Raw genomic sequence first — 17,999 nt, 5'->3', positions numbered from 1 at the left:
CATATTAGTCCTCAGCAGAACAGAACATATCCCAGTGTGGGAGTTTCAATATTGAAAGCAGCTCCGTGTGCTCTGCATGTCCAGCCCTCTGCTGTGCAGAGGGACTCAAAGTGAATCAAATAAATGACAGCCCCTTTCTTCTTTTAATGGACAGGACTTTGTGGAGAAGAGAGAGTGGTACTGATGTGCTGCAATTTACTCCCACTCACACAGTACATTAAGTAAGTCATTTTCCTATGCACAGTAATAGCAGACGAGAACAATTTCTGAAGAGTGGAGGCATCGCTAACAAATTCACACGAGGACAATTGGAATATAAACAGCACCGTCCGAAATGAATCCCAACTCCAGATGTCAGACTTCTAGATGTCAATGAAACATATAAATTAATAACAGTCAATAACATGTTATAGCAATATGTATCTGAAGTGCATACTTGTGAGTCTTGATACAATTGAACTGATTATTAAAAGTATATTAATTGCTTTTGGTCTGCATTCACTCTGATTAGGTGATAGTTTAAGAACCACTGCTGGGAAATAAAAAAAGTTAATTTTGGACACTGATTAATGTTATCCAGACTAGCATGAAACCCAAGAACATGGATTACTGGCTGAGGTGAAACCCAATAGCACAGTGTGTGTGTGTGTGTGTGTGTGTGTGTGTGTGTGTGTGTGTGTGTGTGTGTGTGTGTGTGTGTGTGTGTGTGTGTGTGTGTGTGTGTGTGTGTGTGTGTGTGAGACACAGGGCTCTGTTATTCTTCTACACAATAGTAATGCAAACAGAAACACCTGCAGCATCCGAGTTTTCTTTTCAGCTCAAAGAACCTTTATATTTCAGGGATGGGGCTGAGTTTGATACTGTTGGATATTAGAGTCCCTGCTGCGGCTCCCTGTTAAATGTCAACATTTCAGATATCATGAAAACAAGTAAAGCTGGGTGTTCTCTGTCCAGCTCTGTCTAAAATCTGCAAACCTCTGCCAACACTGGAAACACTTCCTCTGACCTCTCCCACTGGAACATATCATTACGTATCTGTGTAGAGCTGCACTATGTACACAGCATCACTGAACACATTCTGAAGAGGAGAAAACACACAGGAAGTTGCTGCAGACATTTTAGATCATTCAACTTTGAGAATGCCCAAATAAATGTGTTGCATCATCAACACTGACCAGGAACCTTTACCTCCAGGATAGGGGGAAACACTTAGCAGATGTATAATCTACTCAAAATACCTTAAATATTAAATAAATCATACAACCCAGCTGACAGCTAACAGTGAAATGACCAGTATTGGCAGACATATCTCTTAAAGGTAAAAACCCAGCTAATAGCTCACTGCTGCTCCAGCCCTTATGAATGTTTAGTGTGAGTCCAGAGGCTCTTTAAGGCAAACACCTGACCACACCCCACCATTTAACAGTGTTCCGCCTCATAAAAAACACTGGCCCTGTTGGTTTACAATCCGCAAGGACCTGATTGAAAACAGACGCCTTGTAGGCTGTGTACACGCCATTTGTTTCAAACTGATTGTACAGAAAAGAATAACTAATTTATTGGCATAGTTAAGTTGTCAGGACAGCTCCTCTGCTGGAAACTGACTGATATTCCAAGCAAGGACAAGTAATAAACCACCGCGGAAGTACACATATCTCTCCATATGTTTTATGCTCATAACTTAGATCAAGCTAGCAGTCTGCGGCTGAGCTTAAGGATACAAATACCATTTACCTTGAAAACAAACATCTCTCCTCGGAGCATAGCAACCGTGTCAAAGTTCCCTTCACAGATATTGGGCCCGTAGTGATCTGGTCTCTCAGTGGTCCTGGGGCGGTCAGGATGCCGAGGAGGAGTTTGTGGGGGCCTGGGTTCCGGGCGACGTGGCGTCACGGTGGGCAGGGCCTGGGTGGGGCCGCTGTTTGTTTGACCTGCAGGGACAAACGGACAGGGTTGAACATGTTGTATCACATCAAACAAGACAGAATACCACAATAAAGTGTCAAGCTCAAAACTGCCTGATTTAAATGAATGGGGAAACAATTCTATTACAATCAAATACAAATGGGTGCAAACTTAATGTGTTGTGAGTCACAATGGCTTAAATCTTTAAGTTTGACATTTTGGGAAATACACTTGTTGGCTCTCATGCCAGGAGTTAGCTGAGAGGATTGGTACCACACTCATATACAGTACTTCTGTTAGTACTGACAGATATACGAAATAAAAGCGCGTGTGGCTCTGTAGAAACTTCAGCTTACATGTTATATCTCTAAGACTTTCCTGTAGTTGCATTGCAACCTCATGGTGATAGTGACCAAGACGTATTGTTCATCCTTCAATTTTTGTATGGATTCAACAAACAAGAAATGAATTAGTGACCTTTGGACAGAGCCAGGCTGTTTCCTCCTGCCTCCAGTCTTTATGCTAAACTAAGCTATCGTCTGTGAGTATCATCAATCTTCTCATCTAACTCAGAAAAAATGACGTTCCTTTAATATTTCTGAAATGCTAATTAAAAATGGATTCCCAGATAAACGAAGGCTACCTATTGGGATTGGGTTTTAATAGAAAGGAAAAGAAAAAAATAGTCTTTGACAGAGTGCTTGTTTTGTTAAAAATAGATAAAAAATAGGTGTTCAATTTGATAGATGGTGCATATCACCAACAATGTCCTGATGATTTAACACACCGTAAGGACTATACACTCTGGTCCTCCAAAAAACATCCTACCATAGATCTGCTGTATGCCGCGCCGGTCGTCCTCAGGCAACTGGAAGTCATCCGTCTCCATCCATTGGTAAAAGGGAGCCATGATGGCCAGTGGGTTGTTGGAGTGCTCTAAACCAAGGGCGTGGCCCAGCTCATGGATCGCAACCAGGAAGAGGTCATTACCTGTGTGTGTATATGATGAAGCAAAGAGACAAGTTAAGGGAAAATTAAAAAGCTGCAGGTCACAGACAGCAGAACGTCCTAATGAATCCATGCAGTCAATGTATAAGAATGGCTGTTCATTGTTCTCTCCCAGTTATAATGTCAATAAACATCTCCGTAGATCTGGCAGATAAATCACACACACATGCTCATGATTGCTGATATGAAGCCAATCAAGAGATGGCATTGTCCACTGCCACCACACCAGCTGTGACACCCTGACCACTGCATCAACTTCCTCTCGACACAAAAGTCTTCTTACAGACTTTCTTTTTTAGAAAAGTAAAACCAAAGAAAACGTGGTTCAGAATTAACCAACATATTCCTATAAGTTCATCTCTGAAGTGAAGCCAGCGCACATTTGGGTTATTCCCCTCAATGAATAACTCTTTGTTTCCTATCCATTCTCTTTGTGAACTTTGAACTTGCTAGCCATTTTGCCTGGCACGACGACAAAGCTGATTGGTCGGATTTGTGCTAGTTACGTCATACTGTTGGCGTACTAAGCTGCAGCTAACACTAGAGGAGAAAGGACAGAGGACAAAACAGAGTGCTAGAGATAGCCATGGACCAAAACAAATATGAGAGAGAGAGAGAGAGACAGAGAGAGAGAGAGCGAGAGAGAGAGAGAGAGAGAGAGAGAGAGAGAGAGAGAGAGAGCGAGACAGAGAGCGAGAGAGACACAGAGAGAGAGAGAGAGAGAGAGAGAGAGAGACACAGAGAGAGAGAGAGAGAGAGAGAGAGAGGGAGAGAGGGAGAGACAGAGAGAGAGAGAGAGAGAGAGAGAGAGAGAGAGAGAGACACACACACACAGAGAGAGAGAGACCACTGAGACAAGATAAAGAGGTCTTTGTGAGGTAACTGTGACAACCATTGAGTGCAACAGAGAAAGGCAAGAGTAAACTTCAAAAGTCTTGGCAGTTAGAAGTTCAGCCAATGTGACTATTGCTATTTCTGACTACCCTGTACACACAAGCACACACAAATGTTGTCATTCAAGTCCTATTGGAACTCTCTGAAGCATATTTACCACGTCTCACACCTCATTCACCAGCAGCTAAGGGGACACCCTTTGAAGGACACTAAAGCAGCACCATGACAACCAAAGGCCACTCTCCAAGTTTGCTCTGCCTTTTTCCAGTGACTTATTCACTGATTCTGAGCTTTCATCGCTACTGGCCAACAGCGTTGTATCCGTGTGAGGAGGGTGTGAGTGTCCGTGTCAGCAAGTAAAAGCAAGCATCTGTAGCTGATTAATCACATTGTGCATCATAAGGTTCACACCAAAAACATTGTTCTTCATTCACACATGAAACTGAGGTCAAGCAAAGGGAAGCCCCATAACTGCAAAGTGTGGATGAAATGGAGTTGTGCTTCTACAGTCAATTACCGTCATATTCATTTTATACGTCTAACTATTGATCCCTTAGCTAAAGTCTTTTTTTAATTTCACCCCACCAAAAGGAGGTCAGAGGTCAGAGCTGATTCTGTTTCAAGGACACAGGGCAGATGTTAACTAAGGCTTGAACATGGCTCTTCAACTCTCACTTGAGGTTAAGGTACAATTGCGTTTACTTTTGTTTGCACAAGCATAGGAACGGCTGCAGTTCTGGAGGAATTCCCCTAAAATATCCCTTTTGATTGTTTTCTTTGTTGATCAATATATTGGTTGTTGTTGTTGTATTGGCCATTTAGTCAAAAACATAACAGAAAATAGTTTGTTTTTTTAAATGCCTGTCACAGTTTTATACTAATATTTTCAGAGCATTTGTTTTGTTCATCTAACAGTGTAAAATCTACAGATATTTAAAAGCAGCAAATCTTTATATTAGACAGACTATAACCATAGAAACTGCCTTAAACAATGAACTGAATTAATTAATTCTCACTACAACAGTGCGATTAGAAGGAAGAAGAAATGCTGGAACCAAATGAAGACTACCTCTGTGAAAAGTTCCACTAATTAGATGTGTGTCCAACTAAAGTCAGACAAGATTGTAATTTGGTTCTACTTTGCTGTTGAGTATAAGTAGTGTGGTGCAACAAAGGGACCAGTCTAAAGATCTCCCCAAGTGGAACACACTCCCACTTACTGTGGCATTCCACCGTCCCTGTGATCTGTCCAGCTACACATCCCACACACAGCTGATCACACAGATACACACACAGTCGTACATGCACGCACACAAAGTGTAGCTGTCTGCGTCTGCTGTGTGTATGTAGATAACAGGGTGAGAAAGCCTATTGTCTCAAAAACATCCTTCTCTAGTCAGCAGGGTTAATGAGTGCACAGCAAGAAGTGGAACGCTGAAGACTTCATTAAGGTTCTTAGAAGTGAAGATATTTTCTTAATCCTCACTTCTGCACATGATTAGTTTAGTGTTAGACATTGGTGCTAAGAGTTGTGATTGGGTATAGGGTTCATCTTATTCATCTTACTGAAAATGTAAATATTACGCATGAAGAATTGATAGGTTTAGGCAATGATTTCAGCAAACTGAAGTCTTCAAAAGTGCCGATATCATTTTCTTTCCATGCCTTTCATTTATGCTTTCTATTATTTTTCTTTGTAACATCTGATTGTCACTGAGGAAAATCTTCGCTGCATCAAAAATCGACATTACAATAGAAATTCCAAATTATAGTGACAGTATCCGTTTACCTTGTACGTTCTGGTTTCCTATGGTCCATGGTTCGTCCGAGTCAAAGTGAGTATCCCCACCCATTCCAGGTCCAGGGAAATACGCATGAGCTAGGAAGCCCCCCTCCCCATCAAACGGTGAACTGTCTCCATGAAAACCCGAAGCGAAAAAGATCATAATGTCAGGCTCCTTGCGGCGTCCATATTTGATCTCCTGGTAGGGGATTTCATCAAAGGTCAATGGGGTCACCTTCTGCCAGACTTTAAACGCCCGACGGATGGCTTCGTATGAGTTATACTCTCCAATCTTGGGAGTGTAGTTCTGGATACTGTGGAGACAAAGAGGAAAAAAATCTTACAAAGGCCCGTCCCACATGTTCCATGTAAGTTTAATCTAAATAATATCCCTTTGTGGATTCATAAGCAACAAAAGAAAAGGAAAACATAAACGCTCATAGCTCATTCAAATCCCAACTTTAGCATTATGTTTTGCAGCTAAGCTAGTAAGACTTTGTGCGTGTTCGGTGCATCTGTGGCAGGTTAGATTTTCTTTGTGTTACCTGTAAGTGAGGTGGCTCTTGTTCCATTTATGTCCCGTGAGGGCATAGCGTTTCCGTCGCACATTGGTTTTGATCTGGCCTCCAAACTTGTCAGGCACACCGCAGCGGGGTCTCTGCATGGCACTGAAGGAGTTGAGAGAAGTCAGAAGCAGGCAAGAAATGTGTGTGTGTGTGTGTGTGTGTGTGTGTGTGTGTGTGTGTGTGTGTGTGTGTGTGTGTGTGTGTGTGTGTGTGTAAAGGGGAGCGTGACTTTAAAACCCCTACCCCCTCTTGATAGCTGTGTACTTTTTTGTTGTTTAATTTAAAGCATACCTGTGAGCTGTCTAGTGCAGCCAGGCTACTGATCCTGTTCCACTAAAGCAAATGGGGATAACAGTTACTGAAGATTTGACCGGTAAATCCTGTCCAGGTTAAAAGTCCATATTTCCATATCTTAGGCCAATAAAATAATTTAATTTCACATTTCAGGGGCTTTGCAAAACTTTAAACTATAAATTTAACTAAAGTTTAGGACCCAAAATGGGTTGCAGGAAGGCGTTTTGGATGGGTGTACGTCTAAATGTACAACAATATCACAGTTATCCCTGCTAACCTGACTGTTTGAGGGTCCATCTGTCCAGTGACCTCCAGGCTGTAGAACCCCTGCATGTCGCTGATTGCATTAGACAAGATCTGAGCTGATCGCATGGTGGACATCTGTCTGCTGGCCTGGGGCAGGTAACCGTACATCCTCAGCCATGACTGGAGACAGGAAGAAAAACAGGGAACTGTAACAAATATCATCATTCGTATAATGTTATGCCGACTCACATGAAGTTGACAGCATCAAAAATGACAAGATTTACCGTACGACAGAATGTGTACACAATAAGCCTTTAATCTCTGAAAGCTTACTCTACACAGACATGACTTCATCTCAGACACAAGACACTTGAAGTGAATTGTGACAAGAAAAAGGAAAAAGAACGTATGGAGACTCTTTTGTGAGCATATGGGAAATGTGTGTTTGTTTGTTGTTGTTTTTACAGCTGAGAGCAATGATCCGATATGAAACCAATTTCCGGCAACGTAATGGGACAACAAATCCTGTAATTCATTATAATGAGAAAGTTTCTCAAAATAATGAGCTAATATCTCAAAATATACATTCTAAAAAATAATGACCTAGTATCTCAAAATAATGAGAAACTTTCATAAGTCATTATTTTGATTAAGATACTAACTCATTATTTTTTTGACAAAGTTTCTCATTAGAATGAGCAGGATCTTTTATGTTTTTGTCAGAAATGGGCTTCCATAGTGTGAAGCACTAGATACCACAGCTTCTGTGACATGATGATATGACTGGGATTTGCCTTGGACACTGTGAGGCCTACTTTATCTGACTGTTTTCTCTGAGTGTGTGACTGGGAGGACTGAGGGCTGCGGGTTAATGACAGACTTGAGGGAGAAAACATGATATTTGACCCAATCACAGATGACGCAAAGTCTATCCCACCTGTTAAGTAGAAACCTAATACCACACGTACGCACACACAGGCAAGCACTTGCATATTGGGTCGTCTGAGATACTAGATATGTCTACACATGGACACACTCTCCATGGTGGTGCAGGGAATGTAAAAGGGTGTGTGTCTGAGTGTGCATGTGTGCTCACGCATGTAGCTGTGTGAGCATCTGTGTGTGCAGTTTTCAAGTTTACACCCATCTTTCACAATCTTACAAATACTACTTGATACTCCTTATCACGCACTTATCCACTCCTTAAAAACCATAAAAACAAACTCACCTCTCCCAGTCTTTCTCTCTCCTACACACATACACAATGCACATCTTAGAAACCTGAAGAACTGTATATAATAAGAGCTGTGGTCACATAGAAGTACTGCCAACAAAATTGCTTCGTGGAGGTGGTAACCCCCCCCCCGACCCAGACAAAGGCTTTATTTGCTGTATGTGTGTCCTACACAAACGAAATGTCCCCACAGTCCAACCGATCAACCGAAGTATCCTACAATGTCTACACAAATACAATATGACTGTATGTAATAAAAAGCAAAAGGTGTGGACCTGTGCTCTTTGAAATCCCCCACCGTTGAGAGGAATTGATACGATCAACACAGAGCTACTGACATTAAAATAACCAGCCCACCACATGACTAACCCGAGTACTTTGCCTCTGACATTCCCAGCCGAAGATTAAAACTATATTTTGCCTGCATGTGTCGTTCTTCCAACATTAGACCAGATTAAGTGAACACATAATGTCTGATCAATCAATCACTGTCAAATGTTGAGCTGAGTCTGACAGATCCTGATGGCATCTCATCCTCTGTGATCAATTAAGGTAGTGGATGAATTATTAGATATATGGCCTTTGTTAATGCAGCTTCTCTTTTCCCCAAAGGTCGTGCTTTTATATCATAAATGTATTAAGATAGTCTGACATCAGTAAAAAACTAAAAAGTTGTTCAGTATATTCATGTGGCAGAAAACGCACTAAAAGGAAATAATATCAAAAGTAAAAAATGAAAGCAGACGAGATGGTTGTCTGAGTGACGGATGCGTTCAGTCTCTGCTGCTGTTGTGCTTGTTTTCTCTCTATGAAGTCAATGCAGAACATTTCTTTTAAATCATGCAACTGTAGTGAAAACACAACTAACTCAAAGGTACACTGGCCATCAGGAGGTCAAGGGTGGAAGACAAAACGAGTTTGAGCCCTCAGGCTTTGGAGCAACTGGCCTGAGGAGCTCAATCCCTCAGAACCCTGTTTCCTCTTTATGTAACATCTCCAAACACTGCAGCTGGTGCCCTGTTCAGTCACTCCAATGTTCATCATTATTATCATTAGTTACTATAGATATTAGTACTTCATATTGTGTTATCATTATACAAGGAAGAGTTATGAACTGTACATTTTCTTACTTTAATGAATACATATGTTATGCCTTATGTATTCTATTTCATTCCTATTTATCACTGTGTGTTCTGTGATCCTAAAGTTATGTTTATACTATCCTATATGTATATACATACTTCACTTTTGTCACTTTAGCTGCCTCTTGTGAATTTAGTTACTGTACTAAATAGCTGTGATGTCACCTTTTATATTCTGTTATCCTATAGTTGCTATTGTATTTGTATTATATTATATAATAGCACTCCACTGCACTATGTCAGTATTGCACATTAAACACACGTATGTACAATACAATACTGTATAGCATGTAACTGTTGTCTAATCTTAATCGCCTGTTATTTACACCTCTATTATTTTCTATTGGCAGTTTAGCTTTATTCCCTCACTGTGTCTCATCTTCAATCTTCCTCTTCAGCTCTGTGAGTGAGTGTGTAGGAGCAGGAAGCGATGGAGAGAGGGCTGAACTGGACGTGACCATGTCCCACCTCTGCCTTTAGATAAGGAAGTTCACACACACACACACACACACACACACACACACACACACACACACACACACTCCCTAAAACAAACATGCACTTCCTGAAACACTATCTAAATACTCTCTCACCCACAAACACACACACACACACACACACACACACACACAGAGGCCAGGAAACAGGAGGCGGGGTTCACAAAACACTCTTTTCATCTCAAATAAGTTAAGCATACATGCTGTAACTGCTACACAATAACTAAGACACCACCAACATCAGTTCACCAGGCTGACAATAACTCGTCACAAATAACTGGTCTGAAATGACCATTATTAGCTGAAGCTTGCTGGCGTTAGCTAATCAGCATGTGGTTTGAAAACTCCATCTGCAACTGGCTTCTGTAAAACAATAACCCCATAAAAGGGTCTTAAATATGCACTTGAAACATAAAGCTATCTCAGATGATGAGTCCCTGTTTCGTGCATTTCTTTGTTAATGTGTTTTTGTTTTTTGAAAGGAAAGGTGTGTGGGTATCTAGCGGTGAGGCTGCAGACTGAAACCCACTGAACACCCCTCTAAGGGCTCTCTTTAGGGTCCGTGTTTTGTTTGTCAGTTCTGAGCTACTGTAACAAGGTGGTGCAACATGGCGGACTCTGTGACGAGGACCTGCTCCCTATGAAGATATGACCGGCTCATTGTAAGGTAACAAAAACACAAGGATTCTTAGTTTTAGGTGATTATACAATATTTAAAACATAGTTTTGAATATTATATTTTATTTCTCCTAATAGACCCCCCTAAATCCTACAAAGATTTGTATCTCCATTAAAAACAGCACCACCCTCCAAACTCTTTGGCATGTGGTGAAGTCTAAAGCTTGACCCCAGGTTACAGCTGCAATGCTGTGAGTGGACACACACTGCTTGGGGGAGAGTTTAATAAGTGGTCAAATCACTCAAAGAGAACCTTACCAAACAGTTTGATTCCATCACAGCAGCTCAACAAAAGTTTGACGAATGATAATTCCACTCGGTTAGATTTCACTAGGAAACATGAATTTACTAAATAACAAACAAAACATGTCCACAAAAGACAGGAAATCTTTAAAGAGCTGATTAGTAATGAGCAGTATTGATTAGCATTCCATGTCAGCTAATGCTGTTCATATTTCATACTGCCTGAAGATAAAATCAAAGCACTTGCTGTAATGCACCCACTAACAGTCATCCAACCACAACAGCGTAACATTTCAATTCCCATCAGGACTCCAATAAAAGTAATCTAAAGAAGAATCCGAGCTACTGTCCTGTGTAAACTCCAACAATCTCCCCTGCTCCTCTGTGATCCGCATCTCTCGATGAAAAAGGGGAATGCTTTCATGTCCGTTGATGTTTGTGTCTTTGAGTATAGCCAGGAATCTGATGTTGTCTCTACACACTCTTTCTCTCTTCCTTTCAAACAAGGATTTACAACAGGCTGTAGTCTCGTACAGGGGAAGAGCTGCAGTGCTGTTAGGAAGATGTATGGAGGTATATGAACCCCCGCCACCCCTCACGTCCATTCATCTAAAACAGTCAAGTACTTCAGTCTGGCCGCTCACCTTCTCTCATCAGCTGGGCTGAATACAAAACAAGTCTTAGACAACAGGAGGTGCTTGTGTGTGTGGGTGCGCATGTATGCTTGGCCTCGTCTATTAAATGGTCTCTCAAAGAGTCCTTGAGCTTACCTGCCAAAACCAGACCCAGCAATATACAAGGAGTTGTAAAACCTGCCAGGAGTGTGTGTGTCTGTGTGTGTGGGTGTGTGTCCACCACAATGTCAGCCAAGATACTAACAGAGCTTTTATTCCAAGGTTTGGTCTGCTGCCATCTCTTACCCCTCAAAGTCCTACCAAGAGGATGGATAAGTAAATGGAGTAGTGAGACACACAGATACGTGGAAGAGAATTTCATCAGTTCGATTTGATTTCACACAGCACACGTGGAGTTACAGAGGCAAACAGACACAGGACTGCAGACTGCGACCAAAATGGTTGGAGTTAAAACCTTTTGAGATGGCGTTCATGCAAGTGCATAGTGATCATTAACATTGGTGCCCCCACCCATTCCATCCACACCTCCAAAGTCAACTTGACGAGCGAGTTGCGTGCTTGCGGGACCGCATTTGTGCACCCGGAGCAGAAATACTCCCTTTGTTGATTATATGTTGTGTTATTAATCTGAATCTGAAGTAACTAAAGTTATCAAATAAATGTAGTGGACTAAAAAGTACAATATTTGCCTCTGAATTGGAGAGGACTATGAATGATCAAGTAGCAGGAAATGGAAAGAACAGTGCTTGAGTAAGTGTACTTAGTTACTGTCCACCACTGATAAATGCCATGCTATACCATAAAATAAAAAGTGTGACCAAATCATGTGCTGGTGCGACCAACTGAAAGTAAGGAGCACCAGTGCGACCAGTGGAAAAGTCAGTCTGAAGCCCTGAAGACATGCCTCTTGTTCTGCATGCAAAACAACACATATGGACATATAGAGCATGCAAGAACACACGATTTAGCTAAATGCAGGAAATAAAGCAAAACTTATAAATACATGCACAATCACCCTATTACACGCTCAGAGATTCCTATTCCCATCTCGTATCACCCCCCTGCCTCGTCCCATCACTTTAGCCATGTGAGTTTTTGTGGAAATGGTGATAGCCAATCACAAGGGCACAAGGGGGAAATGGCTGGAATGTGAAGAGACAGCACGTTGCGGATTACATGGATACAAAGAGGATACGGATTGAGGAAGTTGTCTTGTTATGTGCAGCAATAAGTCCCTGATTACCCCTCTCCTCGCTACTGTTACTCTGCTTTAGCTACAAATTGCTGTTGTGCACGTTTTGCATTCTCTATACGCAGTCTTCTCTTATCATGACCATGTTTCTTTCTGGGATCTCTCATCCTCTTTCTCTCCTATTAGCACATTTTCTCTCACAGCTCTCTCTCTTCAACAAGAGGGTCCATTGTATTTCCTAAGATGCCTTGGAGTCCCAGGCCCAGCATGCCTGTTCACTGTCTGCCTGTATGTGTGTGTGTGTCCCAGTTGGAGAACAGCTGTCACATTCAGCCATCACATGCTGCACAGCTGAGACTGACCACCACCTTCCCCATCAACTTTCTATCTCCACCTTTGTCTCTCTTTCCCTCTTTCATAAATAACTCCACCACTGGTTTTACTTAGCGTTTGCTGGGACATTTCTCTTTTTAAATCAAACTGTTGTCAGATTCCCGTCACATTCAAACTCCCTGTCTTTTGCTTCCTTCTTCTGCCTTTCCACTTCATCCTTTTTGTCCAGACAGAGTAGGAGTAGAGGTCTCGGGCCAACTCCTAAACACATGGATTGAACTATATCTGAAAAGTGAGGATCAGATTGAATTTGAGATGACGTATTTCAGTATGTGAACAAACTGTAGAGTAGGTGTAATGTAGTTTCAACACACTCCAACACAGTCTGGGTTTGTTTTACAGATAGAGGTTGCTTTGAGCCAAACCCAACACCATGTCTTTTTTACAAGTCTTGTTATTTTATATGTTGATTATGTTGATCAAAACACACTAAGTCCTCCTTTACCTGTCTGAAAGTAGACGACACGGCATAAAGTATTATTAGCCTATTTTCTGTTCACACACACACATTTCTAAAACCTCTATTATGGCTGTTAGTGGGTGAAAACAAATGTTCCTCTCAGAGTCCAGAGAAACATGCATCAGCCACAAAGACCACCAGTGACTTCATAAATGCAGGGTCTCTCCCATCATAAAGATTAGTGGGAAGGTTGTGGAGATTAGCAGGCCCATCAACAAACGAACAGCAAGGCATCTTTAAATCATCAAACACCACTTGTAGCTGATACAAGCCTCCACTATTGTCCATGGTCCATGGTTGCCAGAGCACTGCTGATTTTAAGCTATGATATCAGCCTGTAGTATCATCTTTATTTTTGCCAATGCTTTGTAATAAGTATGTTATTAAATACATAGCTATCCTGTAAAGAACTGATACGGAGAAACAATATTGATTGTTGGCTTGATTTTCATAGACATTCAGTGCAAGAATATCCTATTTGGGAGGCTGTCAAGTCTTTCTTCTCAAGCAGCCATAATTGACTTGTTGGAACAGCAAGTGCACTGTAGTTTCAGAGATATATGCTTATATGGAGCATTCCCGATGTTAACTACACAACATGGGTTGCTACTATTTCAGCTGACACACAAACACATACAACAAGTGCGTAGGAATTTCTCATCAGTCCACACGTTTTGTAAACCCGCCATCTCTTGACACATTAGCAAACACCGGCACACAAACACACACACACACACACACACACACACACACACACACACACACACACACACACACACACACAAACACATACTCAATGGCCCATCAGAACATGTTGTAACCTGTCTAAAAAGCAGACCCCTTCTAATGACCGAGCGGTTTCTCCACCTGTCATGTCTCTCTCGCTCTCTTTCAAACAACAACTAAGAGCTCCACTACTAATCCTTCTTATATGTATAAAGTCAGCTCCTATCAATTACATTGTCTCTCAAAACAAACAAGTGTGGTGGATGACCCACATGGGAAAATAAAAATGTGGTAAGGGCATTGTAATAACAATGTAATTATAAATAGTATCATAAACCAGATGTTGTGCAATGGATGGTCCTGCATAGTTCATGATTGGCTAGGTCATGTATGAAGCTGTTACACAGGTATGTTCATATTAGTTGATTAAAATGAGGCACACAAAAGTGACTATTCAACCAGGCTATAATATATTGTATAGTAGCCTATATAGGCCTAGTATAAGCCTATATTTAGAAAATATGCTACATTGTATTGCTTACCTGATTAATAACATTTGAAAAGCACAGGTGTGTGGTTATTTAAAATGATCTGATTTCAGCAAACAACAAATTACTACTCTAAGAAAATTACTTTTGGTCCTTTTGGAAGCGTGCCGACTTAAAATAGTTTATGTCAATATTATGAAGTCCTCTCTAGCATCTGCAGCTTCATGGTTCCATCGTGGTTAGTAGGCTAAGCAACGAGCATTATTTCGCCTGTCTATTCACTAATAACGCTGCTGTGTATTTACCTCTGAGTTGAAGGCGCTGTCATCCTCCGCTCCTCCACGCGCCACTAGCGCACACAGCCACACCGCGAGGAAGGTCCGTCTCCAGAGCAACCAGAAGAAGATGTTCAGCGATTTGGAGGCCATCGTACCGGCGCGAGGAAAAACAATCGCAGATGGTCGTGGTTTAATCCCGACGGTGTAATGAACGATTTCTTTGGCGAGTTATTGCTTGCAGGGTTTTTGGTAAAAGTAGTAAAAACTCTGAAGAAAAGTGTGTACAAACTATTCTTTAGCAAGAAATCTACGACAGTCTTCAACAGTGCACGTGTATCCTAGAAAAGAGCTCCATTCTAATGTTACAGTCAGAGCCGCACTACAAACTGACCCTCCATACATGTTGGTGAGTTGTCTTCACTCATATGTGAACCTATGAGTCCATGCAGCTTTCTCCTTGAAGTTGTGTTACAGCGTTAACAGACCGTCTCACCTTTCGTTGCGTACTGTGCTCTGTTATCTCTAGCGGGAGTGACCCACTAGAGCGCACGTCTCATTTAATTAACATCAAATCTCTGCCTTTTTAGTAACCTTAAAAGTGCACTTTACAAAAGAGCCACAATGCCTCTAGCAATGCCTACTCAGCAAAGTGGGTCTATCGCAGACATGTTTTTTAGTAAGTAATATACAGCTAACATGTTCAAAACCAGTAGGTTAATAACCTCCTGTCGTGATAATGCCTATTGGAGAGCAGTTCAAAGTATCCTGAGAAAGTTGCAAACTATAAAACAACGACAAAATGATAAACCCAAAGTTCACCGCACTTGACCGACTCCGAGCTTCAATCAGTGCCGTAGATGTAAGCGACCACGGCTGTTATAGCTCGCGACCTCTTTATAAAAAAATATATTAAACGGTTTCTTTGCCCTCTACATCCAGTTTTTCCCTTTTCCCCGAGAAAACCTTTTCGGAAGCCAATACTTAAATGCTATCAGTCAGTCCTGAGTCAGTGGCTATGTTGTCTCCCTACCGGAGCAGCACGGACAGTGGTCCGCTGTCGTGGGGTTTCAGTACCTAACGTGGAGATATCAGCGTCAAGCGTGACAGTACGGTAACGAGGAGTCCCTGCCGGGAATTTCAAAATAAAAGGTAGGTAGTCTGACTCATTTTGAAGGCTCTGATTGAATAATAAATTAAGACTAAGCAGAGAGGGGGAAAATAATACAGAACGTGTATTTTCTCTCTATAAAAGGGACACTGTCTTTGTTTTTAATTGAATGATTAAAGTTTACTCCCAGGTGTGAGTACGTTGTTTCTCTTATTTTGAAGGCAAATCATTTCCGGTATTGTCTTGTCTTTCTATGGCTGACTTGATGAAGCTGACCACGACAATGCTAATCAACCGGACGGATGGAGGTGGATGTGGGGAGGGAACGAAGAAAGAGCCCGAGGCGAACGCTAGCAAATATGACCCTCCCTACTGTGCTTTAGAGCCATACACACACACACACACACACACACACACACACACACACACACACACACACACACACACACACACACACACAGATTTAAAGCCACCATTGTGTGATGTGATTAACTAACTATTAATTTACCAATATGACAATGTTGTTACTGTAAGTTTCATTCAAGCACACACACACACATGCACAAATACACAGCACCACACACAATGATGACACGTTATCTTTATATATTCTATATTCTATAGTCTGTTACAATCTTTGCCATGATTGTAAGCAATAATAAGTAACTGCACAATTAACTGCATATATGTACAAAAGCCCTGCGAGGCAAGTGAGAAAAATAATTATGGTCATCCATTTTCTAAGTCTGATCTAAAAATGTTTAGTTTATCACTAAAGAACAGGTGAAAAAAAGTTTTTGCCAGGATAATCTTTCTAATTTCCTTTATTTATTTATCTTCATCTGTGAAAACAGGTGAAACATTTATAATGATATTTATAACTTATGAATGGCCGGAACGAGTATTACGTCAACAAACACTTTAAAAATAAATCCTGGTGATTTTTTTAAAATAGAGCACAAAAGTAAAATGCATAAAGGGAATGATAAAAATGTTGCTTTGGCAAGTTTTACTTAATATTATTTAAAATAGAAACTTCTATAAATTAGCTGTTTGCGATTGCTGACGCTGTGATGTTTTGGCATTTCTAATTCATTGAGCAATCACAAATAACTATTAAACCCAAAATATTATGAGATCATGCAACCTTAAGCCATCAGGATACCAGGAGAAACATGTGGAAGGGATTTTTTAGTAGTTTACCATTAATGCACTTACCCTTGCTTGGTATTGCAGTGAAGTGTGTCTAAAAGGCTCATTGATCTTTGTAGCCTGAGGTCAACACAGGGGAAAAGATGGCGCAGTCTACTTAACACACACAAAGGTCACTGGTAAGCCTTCCTTAAGCTCTTCTCAATATGTGAGCCTCAGTTCATGTAATACATGATAATGTTTCTCAGCTAGTGTTCCCGCACGTTTACGTTTACACCAATGAAAACAAAAAGTGATATTTTCTAGCAATTCCACTTGGGATGGAGGCAAACGGGAGCAGTAGATTTTGCCAAAAGTAAGAGTACGACTCCTTGGAAATCCCCATTGTGTAACATGTAGCCACTTTAGCTGACAACTAAAAATGCAACATTTACTTAAAAATAAAGAGGACGTTTTCTCACCCAGGGTTTTCCAGTTAGTCATGAGGATCAGCACCTGCTTTGTGTGAGTCATTCTGCTTCACTGCTCTCTTTGTATGATGGTTTGTCTCAGGTAGGATCAAACCCCAGCGGCTAACATCAGTCAACTCCTTCCAACACACCAGTGATCTCAACAGTCTCGGCATCAACCAACCAAAAAAGGAGAAATCCCTCGCTAACAGACCCCATCCTGATAATATTTTTTAAAACTTAATTGTTTTCCTCAGTTAGTAAAAACTGTCAACATGTATCTAACAGATATTTCCCGGACTATGCTTCAGTAGGCATAAACTACTGTAAGGTAGTTCAGTAATGCAACACAAAAGAAACATGTATATATTCACTATACATATATTATAGCTTCAGATAAATACAACAGTGCTAGTCAACCCTGTCTTCTGCATTGGGCCACAAGTTCTCGTCCACAACTCTCCGTACGTCCTCTTTGGCAGCTCAACTTTTCCGCCTGGCACTATGAGGAAAATCTTACATTAAGGTCACACAAGAATGAAATTATACTAGATGTAATAGAATGTATCAACTTGCAGTGTAATTTACAGTATTGTTATTTTAGATTTTGAACATACATTTAATCGTT

The 17,999-nt window shown here is 41.0% G+C and overlaps 1 protein-coding gene across 1 annotated transcript in view; it reads right to left on the bottom strand.

Annotated features, from left to right (window-relative positions):
- Window positions 1-15,680, bottom strand: part of mmp15b (matrix metallopeptidase 15b) — a 28,300-nt gene extending 12,620 nt beyond the window's left edge. The window contains exons 1-6 of the mRNA XM_029458844.1: window positions 14,690-15,680; window positions 6,728-6,876; window positions 6,136-6,258; window positions 5,597-5,904; window positions 2,734-2,895; window positions 1,735-1,931 (exon numbers count right to left, since the gene is read on the bottom strand). Coding sequence (XP_029314704.1) covers window positions 1,735-1,931; window positions 2,734-2,895; window positions 5,597-5,904; window positions 6,136-6,258; window positions 6,728-6,876; window positions 14,690-14,812 — 1,062 coding nt within the window. The 5' untranslated portion in view covers window positions 14,813-15,680. The remainder of the gene's footprint in view (window positions 1-1,734; window positions 1,932-2,733; window positions 2,896-5,596; window positions 5,905-6,135; window positions 6,259-6,727; window positions 6,877-14,689) is intronic.
- Between the last annotated feature and the right edge of the window lie 2,319 nt (window positions 15,681-17,999).

This window comes from Cottoperca gobio, chromosome 3 (assembly GCF_900634415.1).
Source record: "Cottoperca gobio chromosome 3, fCotGob3.1, whole genome shotgun sequence".
Classification (NCBI taxonomy): domain Eukaryota; kingdom Metazoa; phylum Chordata; class Actinopteri; order Perciformes; family Bovichtidae; genus Cottoperca; species Cottoperca gobio.
This window is presented reverse-complemented; position numbering and strand designations above follow the sequence as displayed.